Here is a 25,746-nt window from a genome sequence, read left to right on the forward strand (position 1 = left end):
TTTGATTCTTTTTCCAAGTGTCAGAGTTTGGAAGTGCTGGTTTTCAATAACACAACATTTTGCTGCCTCCTGCATTATGTGACATTTAGAAACAGGTGGTACGCAGGACGGTTGAGTGATTTCCAACGAGCGCTTCCAAACACTCCATGCTGCTCAATGTTTTGCCACTCAGTCTAGATGGGTGTCCTGATGGGAAAATCATGCGAAAAATCCCAGCTGAACCTATACCTTCTGCCTGCACAGTGTCCCACTGACCAATCAGGTACCTGCATGTGGAGGTTCTGGGAGAACGATGGAGCCCTGGCCAATAGTGGCCTGGGTCCTACTGCTGACCACCATGGCTGATTGGCTGAAAATGGCCCAAACACGGGACTTCACTATAAAGGACATTGTCGCCCTGCATCCATCAAGTAAGTATTAGTTTAGAAAGTTCACATAGTATTTTCAAGGCCAAAATGTCAACACTGAACACAAGATAACCCAAAATCTAACTGTAAGAGGAACCCTTCTAATGTTGGTGACTCCTCCATGGAACTTTCAGATAGCAACGTTTGCGCATTCAGTTTGGAGAAATGTGTGAATTGTATTACCCACATACTGTACACACACACACACACACACACACACATACACTTGGACACCGTTTTGGGGTCCATCACTATACAGATCACACACACCCAAAACACACACACACACACACACACACACACGCACACGTGTATAGTTATGTAAGAGAAGTGCGTGCCGTGCACATGCATGCATATAAACACACGTGACGTGGTGGGGTGTTTGACGTGAACTCGAGTTGTCCTCTGTGTGCCAGTTCCTACCATGACTAACAGGCTTTGTGTAATAATATGTGAAGTGTGTCTGTCTGACCCTGGGACCTGTAGCTGTCTCGGCTGACGGCCAGGCTGATTCCCACTAAATAAATCCTTGCCGATGGGAAAGCTAAACAACTCCACGTTCGATGACCGCAGATGGTCTGTTGGTGCACTCGACGTTGTGTGTTCCCTTTGGAGAACATTAGCATATTATCATTGTGTGAGAACTTGGTCAATCGAGGTCGTCACTTGGGTAAATAATGCAGACATAATTGGATGTTAATTGTTCAATTTGCGTCCCGTTTTGTGCACTGCGGGTGGAACTGAAAAGGCCTTTTGACGATGTTTGTTACCAAACATGGTAGGTCGGGGAGGGGTTGGCGGCCCATATGGAATCATAAAGAACCAAATAAAATATTGCCATACAGACCAAATGTTGTGGCCGTTGCCTGGGATTTATTCTATACGGGATACCGGTCCAGGAATTTATTTTCTCTTAATTTCAGGAAAGAATAAATAAGGACAATAAACTATAAAGGGCTAAATAAAATTCTGTGCTACCACGGATTTTATAGCAATATTGCCTTTACACAAAAATGCCCTCAAAAAGTACCATACAGCAGTATTCTGTAGTACGGTTGTCCCAGAGTGTCTCTGTCTGTGCTCCACAGCCACACCTCATCCCGGTGGGTTTAAATGCTTCACATGTCAAGATGCTGCAGACAACTATGAGTGTAATCGCTGGGCACCGGACACATACTGCCCAAAAGGTACTGACTTATAACTTTGCAATTTTAATGACTCAACTTCAAGCCAACACAATATTTTCTATGAAGGTACATCAGTGGCAGGTGTCTTTTTCCTAGATTTATTCAGTATATGACTGTGGTTGCACCTCGTTTGGGGTCACTAAACACTATCAATGCTGCCTGTTCCCGTGATTTAAGAGACTTACATAGAACCATAAAGAACATAACATGGTTCCACAAACAATATACAGGGGCCCTTTTCTGAAACAGAGACTACAGCACATTCTGTAGCACATACTGTAGAAGAACATAATTATTTGAGAGTGTAACAGTGTACAACTATGTGAATTTGATACCTGAGAATCTCAGGTACTATAAATGTATTTTTGTTCTTGTGGAAAAGAGACCCTTTTTGTGTTTTTAGTGTAAGAGCGGTGCCGTTTGTAATTTAGCTAAAAGAGACCCTACGAGTGCTGTGCGTGTTTTCTTTTTTTCTTATTTATATTCTTGCCTTCATGATTGATTGTATTTATTACCAGTTTGCAGAATTACAGTACATTTCAAACACAACTCAACTGTGAGTGGACGACACCAAAAAGCATTACACTTGTTTACAAGAGGGTCCACCATTTTCAATTAACCTTCTATTCTTCCCTCTCTTTGTTTCGTGGCAAAATAACACGATGGGAACTATGCACAAAAAATGTATTTCACCCACTTTTACTTGTAAAACTGTGATGTAACAATAAAGACGATTCCGATTCTCTTGCAGGGACCAGTTACTGTTACACCTTGCATGTGATGGATATAGTTGGAGACAGTGTGTCCGTGACTAAGCACTGTGTTGCCCTGGAGGACTGTCTGCTAACTGGATGTACTACCAACACCACTGAACACGGCTATCAGGTACTATATCCATGCCATTTGGGATTTGTTCAAAAACTGTTATTCAAAGCAAATCTCTGTACGTATTCATTGCTCCTCAATGATAATAAAACATAAATATAATTGACAGTCATGAATGTGCAGTGCTAGTTCCTTATACCCCTGAGATTCCAATAGTTTTAGCGTCTCCATTACCATGGAAATGTGTTGATATTTCCGTTTGGCGGAGAGATTCATCTGTACAACACTTACAACACACGCGTATTTTGTGATGGAAAGACCAAGATCAAAAATGATTATACCCGTTGTATAAAGCCTGATTCGTACAGTAAAAAGGCGACCCACTGTACAAGCTCAGAACGTACCGTAGCAGTGGTGTGTCTTGTGAGCTTTCAGTGCGAGACTCAATATGCAACCAACTATAAATCAAGCGAGTACTGATTTCACCACAAGTTTCCTATTTCATAGGACTGGCTTCATGGGTATGACTACCATGTCCTTGACTTTGAGGAGCGATCTACAGAAATGGACCACAGTACACTCAGCACTGCTTTACGATGAGATACAATGGACTAACAAATCAGTCATAACACGCCACTGATCTTCCGCATCACATATTCACATATCCTATTCCTGCCAACATCCTCACCCCCCTTCAACTTTAAAATTTGTGATATAAAAAAATGTACTTTTGTTATTTTTTTTCTGAGCTCAATTGCACCCAAAAAAACTTTTAACATTCAGTAGATTTTTTTGTGGTCTGGGGTTTTCTTGCTCAAACAAGTGCTCTGATTTTCCTGTGGACTGTGATGTAAGAGTCCACAGATCCCATAGCTGTATATGACATAACAATTTGCCAGCAGACGTCACTGTTGAAGCCCGTTTGCCTGTTTTCGTTGGCAGCTCTAAAGGCTTCAGAACACAGAGAAAACACCAGACAGAGAAAGTCCACTGAATGTTCAAAGTTCAGGTTGTTTGGGTGCAATTGAGGTCATAAAACCTAAAAGAAAAACTAAATTACAAAAAAATTAAAATAAATGAAAATGAATGTCATGAAACCTTTGATGTTAAAAAAAAACTTTTTTTAAACTCAGGTCTTCTGCACGTCCTGTTGTGAAGGCAACATCTGCAACCTGCGGGCGCCGCGGAACCAGAGCAGTGCCGTGTTCTCCACCAGCTCTCCTCTGGTGGTCAGCTCCTCCTGGCACTCCGCCGCCAGCGCACGGCTATATCCTGAAACCCTCTGCTATGTCATCTTTGGTGTCATCGCGGCGAGGCACGCATGACAGTAAAGCAGTGGTTCCCAAACCTTTTCATGTCAAGGACCCCCAAATTGACACCGCTATTAGCCAGGGACCCCCGTAAGAGAAGATCTTTACGGCTCTAGCAGGGATTCTCAACCTGTTTAAAGGACCCCAAGTTAGACATGAATTAGGCTACGGACCCCCCATTTAATGGCATTTCTATCTCTGGGACCCACATTTATATCGTAAAATGAATGTAAATTTAACTCTGAGAGTGTACACATTTGTACACTCAGAATTACAAACCCATAAGGGTCCATTTGGTTCCAAACTATCATTTAGATGGGGCCCCTGGAACTCCCTCAAGGACCCCTGGGGACAGACTTTGCATAGTGCATAAACAGACAATGCATGAGGGCAAACTGGCTGCTGTGGTCAATGGGAGCTACACTGAGGACATCTTCTAAGGGCAAGATGCAGTTATAGCTTGTGCCCCATTAGGGTGGGCAAGACGAATATATAGGGGGGCGACCCTGCACGCGTGTGCGGAATCGTTTGTTTGGGGGGGGGTCAAATCCCTGAAGACCCCTGGAATGGGGGAAAAGAAAACTATGCGATCATCATATCAGTTTAATCCGTCTATCTTCTCCTTCTTTGACCAACAGTAACTCAATTTCCATCCAGCACCCTGTCGGTTAACTGCACTGATGGACTAGGGCTGAAAGAATCTGTTGCTTATTAGAGAATGAGATAGTTAGTAAATGTGGAGCTGAAAGTTGGGAACTGAAGAAGAAGCGATGTTGTTTCTCGTGGTATTTAAAGCACAACACTAAGTGGAGTCCCAAATGTGTTTTTGTTGTCAAATGCATTTTCTGGCACCCATTATATTGTCCTGCCAACAATCTGGCAATTATTGCAGACCAGGGCTGTGGACTCTCTGCCGTTCAGTGTACTAAAATGATAGGCTATCTTTAGAATAAAAAGTTAAAAAACAAAACAAGTTGCCTAGATTAAAACATGCCCCTATGGCTTAAGTTATGGCCATACTGGTTTAATTAAGTACACTTTCGAAGGATACTTCCCAGTAAGGTTGTGCATGCCTGAGCCTTCCCATAATGTAGTGCAACCTGAACAGGTTATAAGGGACTGTTAGGCTAATCTCCTCATTCCCTAATGAAGGCTTAACCGCCGAAAAGTTGGATTCATTTGTTTTACCTGCTACGTCCTAATAAATTGGCGAATGCGGCCACTTTCTTATTTCAAGATTCCCTCTGAGGCTACTCTCTAAAAACAGATTCTTGCTAATTCAAATTCAAAGGGAGAAATAAATCCTGGTGAAGGTCTGAGGAAGGGCTCTGGAGTCTGGACCGAAACGTTACCACCTTTTAAGTAAAGAATTATTGGGAGCTGAATTTGGTGTGCAGACTTATTTACTCATACTTTAAGTTCCTATTTATTGGCATCACAACAAAAACTATTTTTTTTAATGGTTTAAAAAAAATCCCCTCAGAGTTTTGCCAATTATTTGGGGGCCCACATGTGAAATAGAAAACACTGCTGAATGCTACATCTGTGGCTTAATTGCCTTCCACTGACAAGCACATTCAAGCTCAATTATATCTTGGACTGCAAATGGAACATATAGTGATTTGTGGCGCATTATGTTTGGACGAGGAACACATTCACAAGTGCAGCGCTGATGATGATAAGCTCTCAAACCTCACACGCTTTTCCAGAGTTCATTTATTCAGCAGTTCATTCATTTATTCAGCACTTAGTTCAAGTGCACCGTGCTTCAAGCTTCAAGAAAAATACAGGCCATGTTCCTGGGGCCTATACATGATGACTCACTCAACCACACAATTAATCAAGAACCTGTACTATACACTGATTATTATGAAAGTGTTGACCCAAGTGTTGTATTTTTAAATAGATAGGTAGTTGGTATTTGTGCATTTTCATAAAAATGTAGATATTCACTTCAAAATGCTGTCTATTTTGGAAGTGTACCTTTTATAACAGCGATCAGTTTGTGAAAATAGGTTTCACATTTTCCACAATAAAATAGTAAAGGCTATTGTCAAGTTATTGTGTTGGCTTTCAGTAGGCCTCGAGGACAAACCATACTGCACTTTTAGGTTGTGTAGTGTCAGCAAAATGAAAACCACACAAAATGTATCCATGTCAAGTACATACATAATCCTGTTCGGTATCATGAAGGCTGGGCTATTTTTTTTTCTTAGGTTATTAAAACCAGAAAAAGACGTATGCCTTATCATGATATCCAAAACCCCAGTTTTCTAGTCTCATATTACAATATTGTTTGCTACATTGCCCAGCCCTACTTTGATTGTACAAATAAAAATAATTTGGACAATGTTTCTCCGTTAGATCAAACTTTCGGTAACTGGTAAAACATCCAAATAAGCTGTTGCAAACTGCATCGGCTCCTCATTTCCTCTCCAATACTGCTTCTCCGAAGCAGTATTGATAAAACCTGGCGTGGTACCGACATCAGGTCATGTTTCATAAAAATAAAAAAAGAACGAAAGAAAAAGGAAACAAAGCCTATTCCTCGTCTTCGAGTCCATTTGTAAGTCCTTGTAGTCTTGCTATGGCAGTACTGTAGGTCGGTGCATTGGTGAAAACAGTCCCTACAAACAAAGGCGTGCCTCTTAGGACGTGGCGAATAACCGTGCACGAGCCTGACGCTTCGATGTGAAAACCCAGATGCCTCAGCTCGTCGTCCGCTCTCAGCAAGCTTCGATTTGACGGAGAGCCAAAGAACTGTTTAGAGAAACAAGAGCCAAAGTTAACCACCCTTGCATTCTGGAGCGAACATTCCGTGAAAATAGACGATCTACAAGCTCATAATGCGTCACAATGTGACTGTTTGTGACACATTGTGAGCTTATATACAGGGGCGTCATTTGGATATGGCAGGCTATGGCAGCTGCCATACCTTGGCTCCAGGGAAAAAATAAATGTGACTTTGAAAAAATAAATCCATGAATGTCTTTGTCTATCGGTGTTGATTATTCCGTTATTAAATTACAGTAAAATAGCTACAAATGCAAATTTGAACAAAATGATCGTTTTCACAAGGTATTATTATATTGCCTACAACATGTATTTCCCCTATCTCGACAAATGGTATATTCCAGGGTAGAGCAGCAGGCGCGCAATTTCAAGAGACTGTCAGGCAGAGAGAGTGCGATTGTGTTTACACTGTGCTGGCAGTGCTGCCGTCAGTAGGCTAAAACCTAAAATGAAAAGGACCACTACATCCTTTTTGGGGAAAAGACTGCGACTGCCCAGCAGCAGCAGCAGCAGAAGACTGTGACAGTGAGTCAGCAACTCACCGTCACAAAAATCCAGACGTCCCTCCGTTTTTATTTAGTGACGACTTAGTTAGACCGACTTGGTTTATTCATTGAGCTCCCGGATAGCCTCTAGCCCCTGGATAACACCACCACCAGCGTACAGGTAAACAAATGCTCCTGCTAATGCTGATAGCAGTGAAGCTTAAAGCTGCCTAATTTGATTTGAAACAGACAGTGTATGCCCCATGTTGTTATTTAACATTTCTGACATTGCAAGCTTCATGGCAAATCGGCAGGGGTCAGTCTCAAAGACACACAACTTAACATTTCTAGGAATATAGAGGGAAATGGAGGAAAATAAAATATGCCCCCAAAGATCGGCAACTACCCGCACATACATTCCCGAGGAAAATAGGGCATAAAAAGACGCAAATAACCGGGGGTATAATCGTTGCCATAGGTTAGCTTTGGCTGCACTGACGCCACTGCTTATACATCCGGCTATTTTCAGCAAAGAGATTTGGTGTAGAGCCCTGGTCAACTAAGCGTATATAAGGCAGGATATACAGTAATTTTATGAATTCATATTTTTTTCCTCAATGAACATTTTATGTGGGATTTTTGAGTTGGAGTTGTTTGGAGTGAGAGATTTTCAATCGACTTTAAAAATGACAGATCTACTGTACTGTAGTTACTGACACAACCACATTTCCCCACTACTATTATATTGTGTTTGCCCTCTTTTCATCGCTGACTGCAATATCATGTTTTTATCTATTTATTTATTAAAGGGGAACATTTATATGTACATTTACATGTTGTATAAATCATTGATTATAGGAAGTCATCCCACATGGGCCAAGAGCATTGTCTTCCTCTCGCTGCATTTTACATCATGATGCAAGTGGGCCAATTCGCATATCAGACAGGCATACTTGGAAAGGTATGGCTGATATCCCCAAATCTCCCTGAAATCAGAGGGAGGCGATGGAACTAGTGCAATTATTAACACTTTGACGGCTTTATATTAATATGTGAAAAGCCATCAACCCAGATCCATCTGTTCACCCACTCTATACCAGCACCAGCAGTACACCTTACATTGAGGACTATTTGAGGATAACCTTTACACGGTTTCGGTTGTCCGCTCATAGACTGCGTGTGGAAATGGGAAGATGGAGCCGCATACCACCTGAACAGCGGTTTTGCCAATGTGAGACTGGTATACAAAACGAACAGCACATACTGGTTTGTCCCCTCACACAAGATATCAGAGAGAAATATGGACATGAGGGTATTGATTTGAGCTCACTCTTTGTGGGCACTAACAGAGAGACTTTGCATATGCTACATGCCTGCCTGTCACTTGTGGAGCAATAGAAAGCTCCCGTTGTAAAGGGTTTCTGTATTGTATATTTTAATGTATTGTACCTTTTTAAAGTTTGATTCATGGGTTTTTTATTATTGTTTGGACCCAATGTTTTACACATTTGTGTCAATAAAGTAACTAACTAACTAACTACCGAGGCTGCCGGGATTGTTTAATTACCTTTGGAGCATACGCCAACGTTTTTGCGCCTTTGATCTATGAAAATCCGCTTGAAAACACTCCAATGATTTGTTATTGAGCCGACAAAAAAGCCACTTCCTTAATCCGGGTCATAGTCAAAGAGCAACGCATCTATATAACTCAGGGTAATATTTTGTCTTCTATAGAGGACCACAATGGAAATAAGTTTTGGAAATAAGTTTTGGATATAAGCGCATATTTTCCTTGTCCAACTTGTTACTAAACAAAGACGACGTAGAATGATTTTACTCTACATTATAATGCACGATAACAACAATAAAACAAAAAATTGTATATCATGGAAAATACATACAGTGCCCCTAGATCAGACTAGACAGAGAGACAGGATTTAGTGCTCTGCCTCCAACGCAGATGCAAGGTAAATCTCAGATTGAACTATGTTGATCGGTTCTTTTCTTTTGCTTATTACTTTTAACAGTAGCCTGAAGTTAACGGGAATGGAAGAACTGAAACTTACAGCTACTCCTGTGGCAGGGTCGATAAAGTCTGCCCAGTAACCTGCCGTCCACAGAGCGAAGCACATCTCCTTCGCACCGCTCACAAACTAGGGTTAGAGGAAAGAACAATTAAGAAAAATGATGTATTCAAATAATTCAAACATTAACCACTAAAGCCCAATCATGTGCTTCGTCATAGAACAACGGTGATGCATGGTGAAAATAGCCAGTACTTGAGTACTGCACTTTTTTGGTTAATCTTTTGAAAGCTCATGACTTTCACTCATGACTGTTGAGACCCAAACTAAGACAAATATATTATGAATTCACCACTTAGTTATAAACCTGTTACAAATATATAGCGAATATAGCCGACCTACAAACTCATAGTGTTGCGTGTTGTGTGAATTGTGTTGTAATGTTCTATTTTCACTATATTTTAAAATGTGTGTATTTATTTATACATACTTTTGGAAAGGTTTAAATGGCAGCAATGGACTGATACTATATAACACAGAAAATGTACTTTGTAATTTGTACTTCTGAATACTACTATCACCACTGCCCATAATAAACACTGTGATAACACATTTAGACCTGAGGCCGATTTGTTTTTAAAAAGGGCTTCTAAATCCAGATTTGTGAAAAATCTATGCTTCTATATCAGTTATTCTCAACCTTTTCCATGTCAAGGAGCCCCGGAATTATCTGAATTTGGCTGAAAATATGTAGTTCCAGGGACCACCCCAGAAGCAAAGATTTGACTTAAAAACGTTCGCTCTGAAAGAATATATACTCGAATATATACTAGATTTGTGCCACATTTTCACGACTTTTCAAAAAATAGCAGATCTACAAGCTCGTAGCGCGGCACTGTGCCGAGCTATGAGCTTATAGATCTGCTATTTTCCAATAGCTAAAGTATAACATAATGCATAACACCAAGAGGGGTTCCCGTCCTGAATCAGGGTTAAGTGGTGCGATGTCATGTTGCACACAGAGAACTTTTGGAGACATGGACGTTGTGAGCTCAGACTCACTCTATGAAGCTGCTGCTCCGTGTTAGGCTCCACCTCTTCACATCTGCTGCCTTTCTGCGTTACCGTGACAACTGTGATGGCACTGGCAGGCGCCGTCGGAAAGAACACTTCAAGATCTGTCGAGGGGACAGAGACAGACAGAGGGAGAGACAGACAGAGGGAGAGACAGACAGAGGGGGAGACAGACAGAGGGAGAGACAGACAGAGGGAGAGACAGACAGAGGAGGAGACAGACAGAGGGAGAGACAGACAGAGGGAGAGACAGACAGACAGACCAAACAAAGAATTAGAAAAAAACGGCAGGTTACAACACTTTTTTAGTTGTTTTTCTTCTTTGTAATTATTTGTTTGGTCACAACTCACAACCAGAATTGGCTTCGAGTTCGTACGACGCTTAAAAGGACTTTAAATAAATACTTTTTGAAATGTCTATGGGAAAAATGCATTGGGATTCATATCCTGGGCCTGGCGTAATAGTGCACACTGGCTACCAGTAGTTCAATGTTACCTGGATGAAATATGCTGTCCTGTGGCCAACATTGAATTTGACCATGCGATTCCCAGCTCCCCAGAATTGATGACAACTTGTCAATAAACTCATCATTGTGGAAAGAAGCTTGCTGACTAGACGTCACCATAATCAGTATTTTAAGTATTGAGTTCAGAGATATTAAATTAAATAAATGTCACGTCAAACTAACTTTTAAAGTCCTACTTGCAATGCTCCTAAAAATATCACCTCACCTAAACAGGGAATATACAAGAAACTCCAAAATTGCCAGTCACTTACAGACTGTAGACTCACTTGAGAACTGTAAGCAGATGCGTAAGCAAAGAATGTATGTCATGCAAATGATGTGAAATGCAACAAACTACTGTATATGTTATACACGGGTCCAGGGACACGTGTGAGAGATGTTTATAACTGACTACAAGCTTAAACAAAACTAACGAAATGGACTATATTGAGTTGGAAAGTAAAAAGTACAGCGTTTGACCTAAATTTAGAAAACCCTACGATACGTCTTACTTGATCAGCAGAAAATGACTCCATTCTTCTGTTGTGTTTACCGGTATTTCACTCAGAGTAAGTCACTCTGGATAAGAAAGAACATCTGCTAAATGCCTAAATTGCAAGTGTAAATAATAGAGACAGTTGGAGATAGAGGGGCGTGCGCAATTGGTTAGTATTGTAAACATGACGATGGATAGATGCATTCATTGACAGAATTAGTAATCTTTTAAACCTAACCCTAAAATGACTGAAATGTATTGTCCCAATATAAGACAGGAGCTTGAGCTCTGCTAGCACAGCTACTTTTCACAATACCATTGCCTCCCTCTAGTGGATATATAGTATATTGGCAACAGTGCACTGTGCAGCTCCCAGGTGTGTGAATGTATCTGTATGAATGTGAAGAGTGACAATAGCTGAAAGAGAGATGGCAGTCCTCAAGCACTATCAATGTAAAAAACTAACGCATGAAAAAGCTAGACATACCTTTCCTTAGCAGTTCAGGACAGGACTTTATTGAGCAGTCAGCATCCATTGGATTAAAGTATTGCTCAGCTCTGCACACTCTTGTGTATGATGGACCTTCCTTGCCCTGAAAAACAAAGATACGTGTGTCCCTAAATATACATATACGCATCTACAATTCTTAAGGATTAGGTTCTTAACAATAGATACTGGTTACCTACAAATGTTTTGTAAAACATATTCACACATTAACCATTCATTGGGGAATTGTCCAGAAATAATGAAAATAAGCAATCTAAAAGCATAGTTTGCATAGTTTGTAGTTTTGTCGAAAACAGGGCTTAACCCATTCAGGACGGGACTCTAGGTTTAGAAGATCTAAAAGCTCATATTGCGGCACAGAGTGCCAAGCTACGAGCTTGTAGATCTGCTATTTTAGAAAAAACTTGAAAATGTGTCGCAAATCTTTGAATATATATTCTTTCACAGCGAAAGTTTTTAACTCAAATATTTGCTTCTGAGAGGGTCCCTGGAACAACATATTTTCAGATAAGGGAGCGGCCAATTACATATAATTTCTGGGGTCCTTGACATGAAATACTGTAGTTTGAAAACCACTGACATAGAAACATAGGTTTTTCAGAAAACTGTCATGATTTAGACGACATGTGTAGAATCTGGTCTCAGTCCTAAATGGGTTAAGAGACTAATATGCCATGAGAACTGCGGTGGAAATTATCCTGAAAAAGAGCGTTTCATTTTTGGAAAACATTGATTACAGAAACACAAATGAATACATAATGGCAAAACGTTCCGTTACCTGGAACTCACTGATGAACTGGGCCAGTACAAACTCACCTGGAACTCACTGATGAACTGGGCCAGTACAAACTCACCTGGAACTCACTGATGAACTGGGCCAGTACAAACTCACCTGGAACTCACTGATGAACTGGGCCAGCACAAACTCGTGTCTCTCGGAGCTGCTCGGGGAGGTCAGTATGTCGGGGACAGTTCTGTGCACCGGAGCCTTCTTTATCTGCTCCGCCGTCCCCTCCAGGTGACAGTCGAAGCCCACGTTGCCCGGCAACTGGAAGCGCTGGTCCTGAGGTCCGAATGGGCCCATGTTCTCATCGGGCCACACGGTTCTGGGCCCTGCAGCAGAGGAACCCGGAAACGCTTTAGAACAGTGGTTTTCAACCCGTCAACCATGTTCACCGTGATTGCCCCTGCTTCAATTGATTTATTTTACTGGTTGTTCTGCATTTAAGTTCCTTTGTAATTGTATCCTGATTTATAATGTTGTGTTGATGTATTGTTTTGACTGTATTTGTGAATTGTAACCTTCGGCTACATTGAAAATGAGGGCTTGCCCCTAATTGTATTTCCGAGAATAAATAAAGGTGATGATGATGTTCTGATGAATGAATTGAAAATGGTGGACCCTGTTGTAAACAAGTGTAATGCTTTTCCAGTGTGTCGTCCACAGTAACAGTTTTTTGTATGGAGTTGTGCTTTCATTTAAAATATACCCATTGTGCAAACTGTTACTAAATACAGACCACCATTTGATGACTTTTAGCCTCTCAGATCCTAAACTTGTCGTTGAATAAGATCCACAATTCCATGCTGTATAGATGTTATATCATATAGGAGTAGGGAGACCCCATTGAGTGGGACAGTCCCTCATTGCCAGGACTTTTCAGGCGTCCCACAAATTGAGACCATGTCCCACATTGTGACTGGCAGGCCTCACTGCTGAAATGCCTTAATAGTTAGTCCCCTAATAGTTGGCTCTCTTGCCTCTTTCCTGCTAGATGTGTTATTATTATGTCTGTTAAAATAACATGAGAAATATCCCCTAGGCTATGGTACCAAGTCGGCCATACCACCCATGACCAAAATTTGCATTTAAAACAAAATGTGAGACATCAGTTTGGATCTGATTCTGGTCACTAAAATGGCATTGAGGGCTTTCCTGTTGTTCTGTAGCTGCTGTCTATGAGGTCTATAGTGGCTCAGTGCAGGGTGACAGGTTTGAACTGCATGGCCAAATTGTTTCCCCTTTATAGACGGAGCTTGAAAGAGAACCTGTATTCTCAGTTGAGATTCTGGTTGGTTTACATTAATGGTCAGGTCAGTGGTCAGGCTGCATTCAGGTGTTAAATTACCAACATAAGACAGAAGTCCATAAACCAGAGCTCCAAAGGTGGGCTATGATTACCTAATCTGGTTTCCCAGGAGTTTTCGAGACGAGATTACCAAATGCAGTAGGCAAAGCCATAGAAGACATTTTTGAAATTGGAATCTCTTTATAGACGGAGCTTGAAACAGAACCTGTATTCTCAGTTGAGATTCAGGATGGTTTACATTACTGGTCAAGTCAGTGGTCAGGCTGCATTCAGGTGTTAAATTACCAACATAAGACAGAAGTCCATAAACCAGAGCTCCAAAGGTGGGCTATGATTACCTAATCTGGTTTCCCAGGAGTTTTCGAGACGAGATTACCAAATGCAGTAGGCAAAGCCATAGAAGACATTTTTGAAATTGGAATCTCTTTATAGACGGAGCTTGAAACAGAACCTGTATTCTCAGTTGAGATTCAGGATGGTTTACATTACTGGTCAAGTCAGTGGTCAGGCTGCATTCAGGTGTTAAATTACCAACATAAGTCAGAAGTCCATGAGCCAGAGCTCCAAATGTGGGCTATGATTACCTAATCTGGTTTCCCAGGAGTTTTCGAGACGAGAATACCAAATGCAGTAGACATTTTTTTAATTTTGACGTCAGGCCTAAATGTGTTAATATAGAATAGATTAAACTGTTTCAAGTAAAGTACCGTATGATGACCCTTCCACAGGAGTTTTTTGATATTTTAATGCTATTTTCACCTAGGTGAATTGGATTACACATTTTAAAATCACCATGAAACTTCCCCAGTTTTCTGAAATTGTACATGTAAATATGCAAATTAGGCATTATATAGGAAAACATGCTGGATTCTGCATAACTTTCCAGAATAAAAATCGAAAAAATGTGATATAGCCAGGGGCAACCTTCTTATTTAATGTTGTTTACATGTTAGAATCAAAGGTTTTAAGTAATAAGTCGCTAACCCCGTCCCGTCCCCCCTGTCCCACACAAGTGATACTTCTGCCCCTCAAATGAACACTTTGGATCTAGTCACCCTATATAGGAGAGGTAACAGGCACTTGGGACTTCACGGCCCATTTATGTTCCTCAATCGATTATTTAACAAAAAATATATATATATTTTTTTTATAATGGATTAAATAAAGTAGTTCCAAGTAACTGTTGCACTAGCCTGAGCTAACGTGTTAGGTTTCTGGTCTAGAGGGGCGGGTCGCGGCTGAAATTTGCGCACGCCCTGATTGGATCTCATCGATCTGTCCGTCACCCCCGGCCCCTCCTCTCCCCCCTAGTGCAGCGCTACGTCACATAATTTGGAGCGACGCCCACCCGGAAGGGTTGACTCCCACTTTTAGACCAGAGCGGCCAATGCGTTCCTCCAGGCTTTCAATTTTTGCACCAACAAAAATGAAAGCCTGGTACCGAGGCTACTGTTGCACCAACCTGAGTCTGTATGTGAGACGGCGACATAAGGCTCATCTGAGCTGGCAGCCGAGAAGGTTCTGGTCCGCCCGACCCGTAGAGCAGCAAGAGCCTGGAGCCCAGCGCTCATCTGAGGCAGAAGCAGCCTGCCACGACCACACAACACCTGCACCAAACACAATATCTTAGTCTATCGGGGGGGAAACGTCAAACTGTACTGTATGTCCAAAATGGTTACTTTTCACATTCACTGGATTAAAAATAAATAAAAATAGCAGATCCAGTTTCGTGTGACATGACACTACAGTATGAAGTAGGGCATTATTAATTTACCCAAAAAAAAATGAAATGTGGAGATACAGTATGAGGTTTCTAGGAAACATGGTCAGTCCGCTGCCCCCCCAGGTTGGCAGAGGAAGTGTAGCGCCCAGGATTATTATGTCATGATATGGCACACCGTTTTCTCTTGTGCCAATTGAAATGCCAAAGATCCTTGCTACTGTTAGTGTTAGGTCAACAGTTAAGTCACTTACACTACTCGACATCTTCAGGCCTTTCCCCACGAACCTGTATCTGTGGGACTGAAGAACATCAACAGACAGCATTAGAACAAGTTTCCATAGGAGATGTCTCAGATGTAGGCTGGCTTCTCTTCCTTTAACTGTTTTATATAATAATAATAATAATAACAACATATCAAATGTATATAACACTTTTCTTGGTACTCAAAGACGATAACTTTTGGATTGCTCCCAAGTTTGTACATTTCTTGGTTCAATAGATACATTCCCAATCTCCCATATACTGTACATTTACAGAATATTGAACATTTACATTGAACATTGTAACAATGCAAAAAGCTGTTAAAATTACCTGAGGAGTTTTTTTTTAAGTGATATAGCTAGCCCAACACACCTTAAACTTAGCCCCTCTCGGAACCCCCTGGGTCAGTCTCAAAAATATCAGAAACTTCAGTAGCATTGGGTTCTGACTTCTAGCTAGCATGCCTTTGATCTAAACGTTACCACAGCATTTGTACTGTATTATATATATATACAATATTATGCTATGTATGCTTATCATTGCTGTATGTTTTATTGCCTTTACTTTATTGTACTGTATTATTGAGGAATTTGAAGGTGCTATTATTGTAATGTTTACATAACAATGATCCCGGTTGTTGTTTTTACCCTGCAGAAGTTTTGTGGGTGTAAGAAATGGGTGTTAGAAATGTTTATTAATTATAATAAAAGTATATTATTATTATACAGCAATAGTAAGCTATAGTTAAGCTTTAAAACACAGCAAGCAACGTGATGCAATCACACTCAAATATTACATTACATAACTAGGTGGGAAAAACCGTTAGAGGTCACCTTAAAAGCTTCAGCAGTTTGCGCATTTGTCTTTTAAAGTGTGATCTTAATGTCTAATCCGATGTAAAGTGGACAGAGAATAGCATTATGCTGCTAGTTTTAGTTAGCTCGCTGGCTGTGATCATCAGCTGATCCCTGGCTGAGCTTGTTTGTTTTGACACTTCCTCCTCTCAGATATAATAAACTAACATTTCTTACTTGCGAAGTTACCGACAACGCGGAGCTGGATCTTCCGTTTGTAGGCGTTATTAAAAAGTCTAGTATTACTCTGTTTGATTAGGGATTATAGTGAAAGGAACATAATGTCCTTACCAGAGATCAGTTCGATGTACTTCTTCTTTCACAGCTGTAGTAAGCAAAACACTCACGGCAAGCTGCGAGGGACAAACTTAAATCGACCACGTTCCTTTTTGCACGTAGTCTTTGAACCGTCCAGCCGTATTAAAATGACTTCACTTCTGTTACCAACAACCTGTTGTGCTAGTGAGCTTCAAATTAGAGTATACTTGTTAAATAACGCATTCAACCCTTAAATGAACGAGGACCACTGCAATCGGTAGTGTGTAGTGTACTGACTATACTGTACTGTGCTATGGTAGGTGTAGGTACTGTTTTGACAAAATAATGCTGTAATTGCTATATGTCACCACGAGGTGGGAGCAAAGCTATGCTATGAAAGGTTGAGGCAAGTCTACTCCTTGCAATTAAAGGACCACTTCACCACTTTTCAACCTATCTTCATATAATAGGAGGTCCTCACTAATAATCATGAAAAGAATGGGTAGTTGAGCAAATAAATGATTTAATGGGCAAATTATTTGATCGTGTTCCATATACTGCATTGTGATTGCGAACTGTTTTGAATTACTACTTGACCCACCAACCTATTCCTGTAACACAGCAGTTCCCAAACCTTTTTGGCCTGCCTCCATGTTACCTCCTGACCTATAGCTGACACACCTTAGAGTATAAGTGACACACCCCCTACCAGTGCCCCCACAAAGCTAAATAGAGACATACATTTCCTATTTATCCACAAGGGGTGCACGCACCACAGTTTGGGAACCACTGCAAGTGTAACACCTCCTTAGGTGGAGTCAAGGCTCTGGGTGGAGTATGGTACACTGCTAATGGATTTGGATTGGGGCGGATATTTTCAGCTACTATGGGCTACTTGAACTACTATCCTAATTTATACCCAAGCCCTTCTCCATTTCACTAAACAGGGTTCCAGACATTACGTGTGGACTATCCCTTTGGGTAATGGGTATAGGGCCTTCGATCAACCCCCCAGATGTGGAAACACTGGAACACAGTGTAAAAGACAGGGACTTTAAAGAAGAATTCCATACTAGAAGGCTTTCTTTATTTGTAGTCATTACGACCTCACCAAAGAGGTCCAGGTGTTATTTTGTGCAACAGCGCATTATTGGCTATTTCCCCTACTATAAGCCCTCAATTAATTGCATTGAATTGAATGGGGCTATGGGGTGTTGTGCTAATTCGCTTATTTCCATCGCTCAAAAATCTTTTTTTATATATATATCCTCTCTTCATAATGTAAATAGTATCCCAAGTGGCACACTTTACTACTTATTTCGATGGAAATAAGCAAATCAGCACAAAAACCCAAGCCCCATTGAGGGCTTATGGTAGTGGAAATAGCCAATAATGCACTTTTGCACAAAATAACACCTGGACCTCTTTGGTGGGGACGTAACAACTACAAATAAAGGTAAGAAAGCCTTCCAGTATGGAATTCTCCTTTAAATGGGAAGAATCACAGGAAGGACGAAGTATAAGGGTGCTGAAAGAAGGAGTGCAGGCACACTGCTCAGCAAACCAAATAAATAAAAAATAAAAACTCCCCTGTGGTGAATAATAATGCCTCATTATTCCTCCATCGTAAGATGGTGTTGCACGCCAGAAATAGCAGACCTATAAAGCTTGTATTATCAGTATGACAAAGTATAAATTAAAGGAACTGCACAGAGAGCGGTTGATATGACAATAAGTGTCACTTAGCTGTTGGAAGTCACACAAAGACAGCTAACATCCAGCCATGCCTAAAACGTCAACTCCATCACAGGTATACGATGGCTGACTGTGACTGTCTGACAGACGTCAAGGTTGAGCTGAGTGGATGTGATGGAGGAGGGAGAGCTAATTTAACTTCCCTGGGTTTCTCTGCTGGAGGACAACGTGGTTTGATCGCTGACTTAATGTGAACAGCTGCAATACGGCACCGTGTGTGTGTGTGTGTGTGTGTGTGTGTGTGTGTGTGTGTGTGTGTAGTATGTGTAGTGGATGTCAGTGAATCTCCCAGTGGGACCAGTAACAGCAGCAGCACTAGCTGCCACTGTGGAGACACCATCCAGTATCACTGCAGGCACTCTGGATGGGCACACACACACACACACACACACACACACACACACACACATGCACGCATAAACATAAACTATTTGAAAGCACCACTCAGTTGAGTTCTTGACCTCAAGCTGTCTACGGCTCTACGCAACCATTATTTGCAGAAAAAAGACAATAAACGTCACGAAGAGTGTTTGAGATGGCATAATATAAACACCTATAGCATGCACAGAGTGAGACTTCAGGATTCAGCTCCAAAGGCATGATCGATGGGCAAATATTCCATAACTGTGTATTTATTCATAACAAATGGCACATAGCTGAAAGGTTTTCTCTGGGCAATGATATTGATTTGTTTGGCCAAGGGCCACAAACGACAGCAGAGAGGTTTTTCCGAGTGGAGAGGTGGCCTTGAGCCTCCCAGGACCCAGACGAAGCAATGAGTCAGCCACGGTCTCCTTTTATCGCTGTCTGTGCTGTCAAGGTGTTGGAATCAGCACTTTTCAATAGCAATTTATAATTGCAATTTACAATGTAGGCATTTAGCAGACGCTCTTAATCCAGAGCGACTTACATTAAGCAAGAACAAAAAGCATGGCAATACATCATATACATAAAAAGTAGTTATCATGAAACATGCGTAAGCTAAGAACATAATAGTGGAATATATCTAAATGAAACTATATGTATAAACTATACATCCTCCAAGCAATTCTAGTGCTGTCTACGTAACATGCTATAAGTCTGTATAAAATGCTATCTAACTCTACATAAAGTGCTATCTAAGTGGCTAGGGCGTGTGCTACGGGCCATGATGGAGTCTAAAAAAGTGGGTTTTCAGACTACGGCGGAAGATAGGGAGTGAGGCTGCAGTTCTGATTGTAATGGGAAGTGCATTCCAAAGTTTTGGAGCCAGAAGGGAGAAGAGTTTGGGATGTGTGTTTTTAGTGAAGGTACTTCCAGCTTCCCTGCGTTGGCTGATCTGAGTACGCGGGAGGGTTTCGATCATACTTGGTATGAGGGAGCCATACCTTTGGTTGCTTTGAATACCAGCATCAGAGTTTTGTATTCTGTGCGGGCAGCGACCGGGAGCCAATGGAGTGAGCGGAGAAGGGGGGAGACATGTGAGAATTTGGGGATTTAGTGTACAGTGAGGAGGGGACCAAGTACAGATCCCTGCCGGTGGACTTGAGCGAGCTGGCCTGGATGAGAGCGGGCAGTGTTGGTCGAATGCAGATGAGATAGAGGAGAGGAAGGATGAGATTGCAGTGTCAGGTGAGAGAGAGGGGTAGGACTCCAAGGAGGGTAGAGAGGAGATAATAGAGGATGAGAGGGAGGAGGGGTTTAGGGACTTAAGGTTGCGTCGGGTGGTGACGTTCGGAGGGTTAGTATAGGTTTAGGCGGGAGGGTGCAGAGAGAGAGGGAGAAGGTTATGAAGTGGTGGTCAGACCTAATTAAGGGAGTAACAGAGAGTGTGGCGGGAGAGCAGTCTCTGGAGAACATAAGGTCGAAAATATTACCAGCTTGTGAGTGGGAGGAGAGGGAGATAGGGAGAGGTCAAATGAGGCCAGAAGGGATGTAACGGGAAGATACTTCTCTGCAGTAGGTAGGTTGACGTCACCCAGTAGAATCAGAGGGGTGCCATCTTCTGGAAACGAGCTGATCAGAGAATCTAGTTCTTCCAGGAAATTCCCAAGAGTTCCTGGAGGGCGATAAGAGCACAATGAGGGTGAGGGGGACTGGTTGTGATATTGAGATAGCATGAAATTCACATGTGGACAGAGAAAGGTGAGAAAGATTTAAGACACGGAAATTCCATTAGTGGGACGTTAGTAGCCCTGTACCACCCCCTGTGCCTGTTGGGCGAGGGGTGTGGGTATAAACTTGTGTGAAACAGAGAGGGCGGCGGGGGTTGTAGTGTTATCTGGGGTAATCCAGGTTTCAGTCAGAGCAAGGAAATGCAGAGATTTGAAGGTGGCGTGGCCTGAAATTAATTCAGGCATTTTCTTTTTGGTATAGCTGCGTGGCAGTTCCAAAGGCCTCCCTCCACCACAATGTGGTGACTGGGTGAGCGAGCTGGATAGATGAGATTTGAGGGATCTCTAGGGCGACATGAGGAGGACCGTATAGAGACGGCCTCCTTCGCCGGATGTGTCTGGATATCTGGGTCTTTGGTTTGGACACTAGGCTATAGTATTTAGCCTGTGTGATTTGTTCGATAAAGGTCGAGATTCAACCAGCCGTGAGTCAGAGTCTAGTATGTTTTCACTTACTGTGTGCCAAAGTGCAGATTCACGGAGCAAAGGCAGAGTCACACTGCTACCCAGAGTGACACTGAAACTGAGCAAGCTATATAGAGGTGGGGACCTCTAGATAGAAAAGAGCTTTTAAAAGGGAAGGCGGAGCTATGAGATCACTTGAGCTGTTTTGATAGCTCACGTGATTGCAATAGTCTGCTTGGCTCTTTGTTCAGTGACTCAATCTCAGAAAGACAATATGATAGTGTGTCACTGAGCTCTGCTGACAGTAAATTGGCCCAGAGCATAAAAGCATAAAAACAGACAGAAGACAATGACGACCCATCCATGTACTGTAAACACAAATTGCTATAAACTTGCGTGGCAGTCATTGCTCCTGTTTGTTTGTTTGTATGTTTGTTTGTTAGCAAGATAATTGGTGGTGGGGACGATTAATAATAGTAGGCTATACTGCCATAAACAGAACAAGAGATGAACAAGAGATGCTTATGCAATCCGGGTTTGCATAAGCATTTGCTTAATTTCATATATACTGAGAACAAAGTGCCTCTGTATGGTGTTATGGTACAGTATATTGAGAAGCGGAAAAAATGTGTCCACCAACAAGTCAAATGATCTGAGAGCTATGCATCACTTCAAGAACTCAGGATAATATGAAGACGCCCAAATAAACAACATCGGAGCACACCCAGACTGGGGTCCCTTGCCAGGGAGGAGGAGACGGCAGCATTCAACACACTGACTGGGTAACGTGTATACAGATGTATTGGTGTCTGTCCACTACGGGCAGAAAGAAGTGAAAGTACTCAACGTGTGATTCAAATTTGGGGTTGATTGGACCTTGCGTTCATGATACCATGGCATGCACCCCCACTACTTTACTTGGACTTCTGGAAAACTCAGACGTCCCTCAAGAGGACGTGTCACCATCTGTCCCCCAGTCAGCCTGTGAAGGTCTCGTTCCTTGTTTTCTCAGCTGGCCCGTTCCTTGTTTTAAATAGAATAGGCTTTTGTCGGTTACAAATGCAGCATTGTGCTTTGTTTCCAGCATTGTAGCCCTCTTCTTTGCTGTTTTGGATTTTGCGGTCGTCTCATCTTTTTTTGTTGATTGATTTTGTTATATTTTATTCAATCCGACTCATTTATTTAGTATTTGTTCAAATAAAACACTCAACACATGTATATTTGTCCCAGATGATGGCATGATAGAGACAAAATATTTCAGTTACGGTCTTTGATGAAAGAAAGACACAACACTGTAAAGGAAACCATTCTCGTCAAGAGGAATTGTCTTGATATTCATGTTGAAAGGTATTGGTCCACTAAATAACATAATAACCAGGCCATAATATCAAAGTTAGTTTAGTGTTTTTTGTTTAGTTAAGTTTATGTATTTATTTCCAGGGTTTCTTTTTTAGTTATTTCTTTTTTTACAGTGCATGGGGTTATTTTCTCAGAGAAGTGCTGTCAGTGTGAGGTTGGGTGATTTTCTTACCCACAAGCCAATGGGAGCTTTTCATTCCCAGCAGCCCCTCAGCACCGTCATACTATAAAAGACACAAACATTTAAAAGCCGACAGAATGAAAATGCTGACATTTTAGTTTACGCTCGTTTGTGAGTTCATGGTGCACACTATTTGCTACTGAATATTCATCATTCCCCAGTGTGATGCATTGAATCATTTTGATGTTCTGTCCTCTGCATATTGTCATAAAGGCATGCAAGTTGCCCAAGAGTTCTCAAACGGTGTTTGGCTTCAAACGATATTCCCAAATGGGCTTCGTTCTCCTTTCTTTCGCCGATAGAAAGAGCTCACTTTGAATAAAAAATATATACTGTATGTTTGCACATATTTCTGACCATCCTGGTGAGAGATGAAAAATTGACAGAGAGGCTGAATATGCTGTCGCTCTGAAGCAATGTCTCTCCTCTCCCCGAGTCCCGAGGTACCTCCGCCTCCTGCGAGATCACCTCATTGTTGGGCTAAAATGTCTCCTCAATGACCCCTATACTCTGTCCCATATGGGTCACTGGGGTCAGGGTCTGTGATGCTATTCTACCAGACCCCCTGGCGTGCGTGTGTGTGCGTGCATGCGTATAAGCATAACCACGGCCAATCGGCCATCGACCTTGAACATGGCCCTCTGCTGCAAGGTGCCTGCAAATAGGTTTGTTTGTGTGTGTGTGTGTGTGTGTGTGTGTGTGCGTGCACATTTGTGTGCATGCATGTGTGTTTGTATGTCTTTGTGTGTGCACACATCAATGCAGTTTACAGCAACCCAAGGCGAGAGAGGAAGACGACGACACACTGTCTGTTTGGATTACAGCAGAGATGCATCCGTTTGTCACAGGAGGGTTGCTCTCCCAAGTGTGTTCACAAAAATATACAACTTCCGAAGTTATGTCATGTCAATTTTGTCAAATTGACATGACATGTCATGTATGAGATAACAAACAAAGCACGCATATATCTATGCATGGAGTATGAGATAACAAGATATCTATGCATGGAGTATGAGATAAGATATCTATGCATGGAGTATGAGATAACAAGATATCTATGCATGGAGTATGAGGTAACAAGATATCTATGCATGGAGTATGAGGTAACAAGATATCTATGCATGGAGTATGAGGTAACAAGATATCTATACATGGAGTATGAGGTAACAAGATATCTATGCATGGAGTATGAGATAAGATATCTATGCATGGAGTATGAGGTAACAAGATATCTATGCATGGAGTATGAGGTAACAAGATATCTATGCATGGAGTATGAGGTAACAAGATATCTATGCATGGAGTATGAGATAACAAGATATCTATGCATGGAGTATGAGGTAACAAGATATCTATGCATGGAGTATGAGGTAACAAGATATCTATGCATGGAGTATGAGATAACAAACAAAGCAAGCAGATATCTCGGGGGCATTACTAACCTTTGGGGCAATGCTTCTTAAAACGTATTTTTTAATTTCAAGGACCCTTGGTTTGGTATAAAATTAATTCACGGACCCCTATAAATCTGAGAGTTATACAGACTAATAATGGTTTCTAACTAGCAATCGTTTGGCTGGGGAGTGAGGAGCCCAGGGCGTCCCTGAACCCCACTTCGAGAACCACTGCTCTGGGGAGTAGGCTAATGGATAGCATTAACCACATGAATCCTCGCGTTCCAATAGAGGGTATGCGCATGCATGAAGTGAATGGCAAATCGAGTGGCAAATCGAGTTGCAAAGTGAGTGGCAAAGTGAGTTTAGCGTAATTTAACGCAATCATATTGGACTTTTCTGTTTGTATGTATGGGCTGTCAAGGCCAGAAAGTAGTTTTTTGGCACTCAGTAGGCGTTCCCGCATAACTTCCTGGTTTGATGATGATGTCACGTGCATACCCTCTATACATTAAGGGGGAAATTGCAACCTTTTGTGAGCTTGTATGGCCTACAGAGATTGGTATAGAGTTAAAGGAGTATGGAGAACACTGGTCAGTTATACGGTTTAAGTGGTTACCGTAATATAATTACAGTAATGTATAGTAGAAACAGAAAATCTGTTTTAAGGCGACTGATCATAATATCAAAGTTTGTATTTTCATTTTATCCACATGCAGGAAACTAGAAAGTCCATCACTGTGTCTTTTTCTCCTTTCTATTTTGCCAGTGGCAAAGCAGAAGCAACAGGATGTAAACAGTCAACTTCTGGTTGGGAAATTGCTTTGCTGTACAGGTTCCTGAGTGCTTTTGGTGTTTGAAAGAGTTTCCATTAAAAAGTGTGACCCGGGTGGGATGGGAAGCCATCTATCAGGCTCTGTGGCTGGACACGACGTTGGAGGTCATTCCTTAACTGATTTAGATCCAACTATTCAGGAGATTGAGATCTGCAGTAAACACTTTAAATACTGGCCCTATCTGACAACCGCATAAAGAGGCAAATTCGCTGATGGTGGATGGTGATTGGTTAAAAATATAATTTGTCGGCTCAAATGAGAATTTTGACACTGGTTCTTTTTTTTTCCAGATATATATTTTTCTTTCAACATTTTTATTTGATAGAGGGATAGGTGTACAGTAGGCTAGGCTGACAGGAAATGGGGAGAGACATGGGGGGGGAAGGTGAGACGCAGTAAAGGCCGTCGTGATCGAGTCAAACCCGCGGCACACTGCCAGACTGGATTACCAGCCAAGGTGCCCAGACGGCTACGCCAGCCGCACGGGCTGACACTGTTGAGGAAATTTGTTTAACCAGTAAAGGCCAGAAGTAATTCTCTCTTAAAGCATGGTATACTCCATCCAATGTTCGGACAGGCATTAACTACAAAATGACGTTATTCAGAACTTCGTATGGGTCTTCTCCCAGAACTTTCTTCAGATCATATTTATGACATTGGGATTTGTATTTGCAGATCTGTCTATATTTTTTCGAAAGCCTGGATTAATAATAAAAACACTAAACAGTGTGTGGGGCCCACAGACATTGCTTGTCCCAGGGTCCAGAATTTGATGCTATATACACCCCTGCATCTGTATACTTAATGAGAAAGTAATAATCAAGATATGATGGCATGCACATAATAAAATCTATCTGGAATT

The 25,746-nt window shown here is 41.7% G+C and overlaps 2 protein-coding genes across 4 annotated transcripts; one reads left to right on the forward strand and one right to left on the reverse strand.

The window, feature by feature from the left end:
• Nucleotides 1–229: 229 nt before the first annotated feature.
• Nucleotides 230–3,803, forward strand: LOC308311782 (ly6/PLAUR domain-containing protein 6-like). Its single transcript, XM_080758560.1, has 5 exons — nt 230–410; nt 1,496–1,594; nt 2,346–2,550; nt 3,362–3,404; nt 3,553–3,803. The coding sequence occupies exons 1-5, from the start codon at nt 293–295 to the stop codon at nt 3,742–3,744; spliced, it is 657 nt and encodes a 218-aa protein (XP_080614686.1). The 5' UTR covers nt 230–292; the 3' UTR covers nt 3,745–3,803.
• A 1,363-nt stretch (nt 3,804–5,166) lies between these two features.
• On the reverse strand, nt 5,167–17,047 carry LOC308311333 (cobalamin trafficking protein CblD-like). 3 transcript variants are annotated; one of them, XM_080758013.1, is made up of 8 exons: nt 16,835–17,047; nt 15,680–15,719; nt 15,168–15,312; nt 12,508–12,728; nt 11,595–11,700; nt 10,094–10,209; nt 9,074–9,160; nt 5,167–6,489 (listed from the first exon to the last, which is right to left on the reverse strand). In XM_080758013.1, exons 2-8 carry the CDS (start codon nt 15,689–15,691, stop codon nt 6,271–6,273), a joined length of 906 nt encoding a protein of 301 aa, XP_080614139.1. In that variant the 5' UTR covers nt 15,692–15,719; nt 16,835–17,047; the 3' UTR covers nt 5,167–6,270. The 3 variants fall into 3 exon arrangements, with proteins under 3 accessions (XP_080614139.1, XP_080614138.1, XP_080614137.1); XM_080758012.1 differs by having other exon boundaries at nt 15,680–15,727; nt 16,721–16,859; XM_080758011.1 differs by having other exon boundaries at nt 5,186–6,489; nt 15,680–15,727.
• Between the last annotated feature and the right edge of the window lie 8,699 nt (nt 17,048–25,746).

The sequence above is a fragment of the Protomyctophum bolini genome (genome assembly GCF_963924005.1).
Source record: "Protomyctophum bolini genome assembly, chromosome: 24".
Taxonomy (NCBI): Eukaryota; Metazoa; Chordata; class Actinopteri; order Myctophiformes; family Myctophidae; genus Protomyctophum; species Protomyctophum bolini.

Coding starts and splice junctions, on each gene's coding strand:
- LOC308311333 (XM_080758013.1), bottom strand. Junction 11,701..12,507: donor AGTTCATCAGTGAGTTCCAG/GTGAGTTTGTAC, acceptor TTTGTTTTTCAG/GGCAAGGAAGGTCCATCATA. Junction 6,490..9,073: donor ACCCTGCCACAGGAGTAGCT/GTAAGTTTCAGT, acceptor TTCTCTAAACAG/TTCTTTGGCTCTCCGTCAAA.
- LOC308311782 (XM_080758560.1), top strand. CDS start 293: ATGGAGCCCTGGCCAATAGTGGCCTGGGTCCTACTGCTGACCACCATG. Junction 2,551..3,361: donor AATCTCTGTACGTATTCATT/GCTCCTCAATGA, acceptor TTTCGTTGGCAG/CTCTAAAGGCTTCAGAACAC. Junction 3,405..3,552: donor GAAAACACCAGACAGAGAAA/GTCCACTGAATG, acceptor TTTTAAACTCAG/GTCTTCTGCACGTCCTGTTG.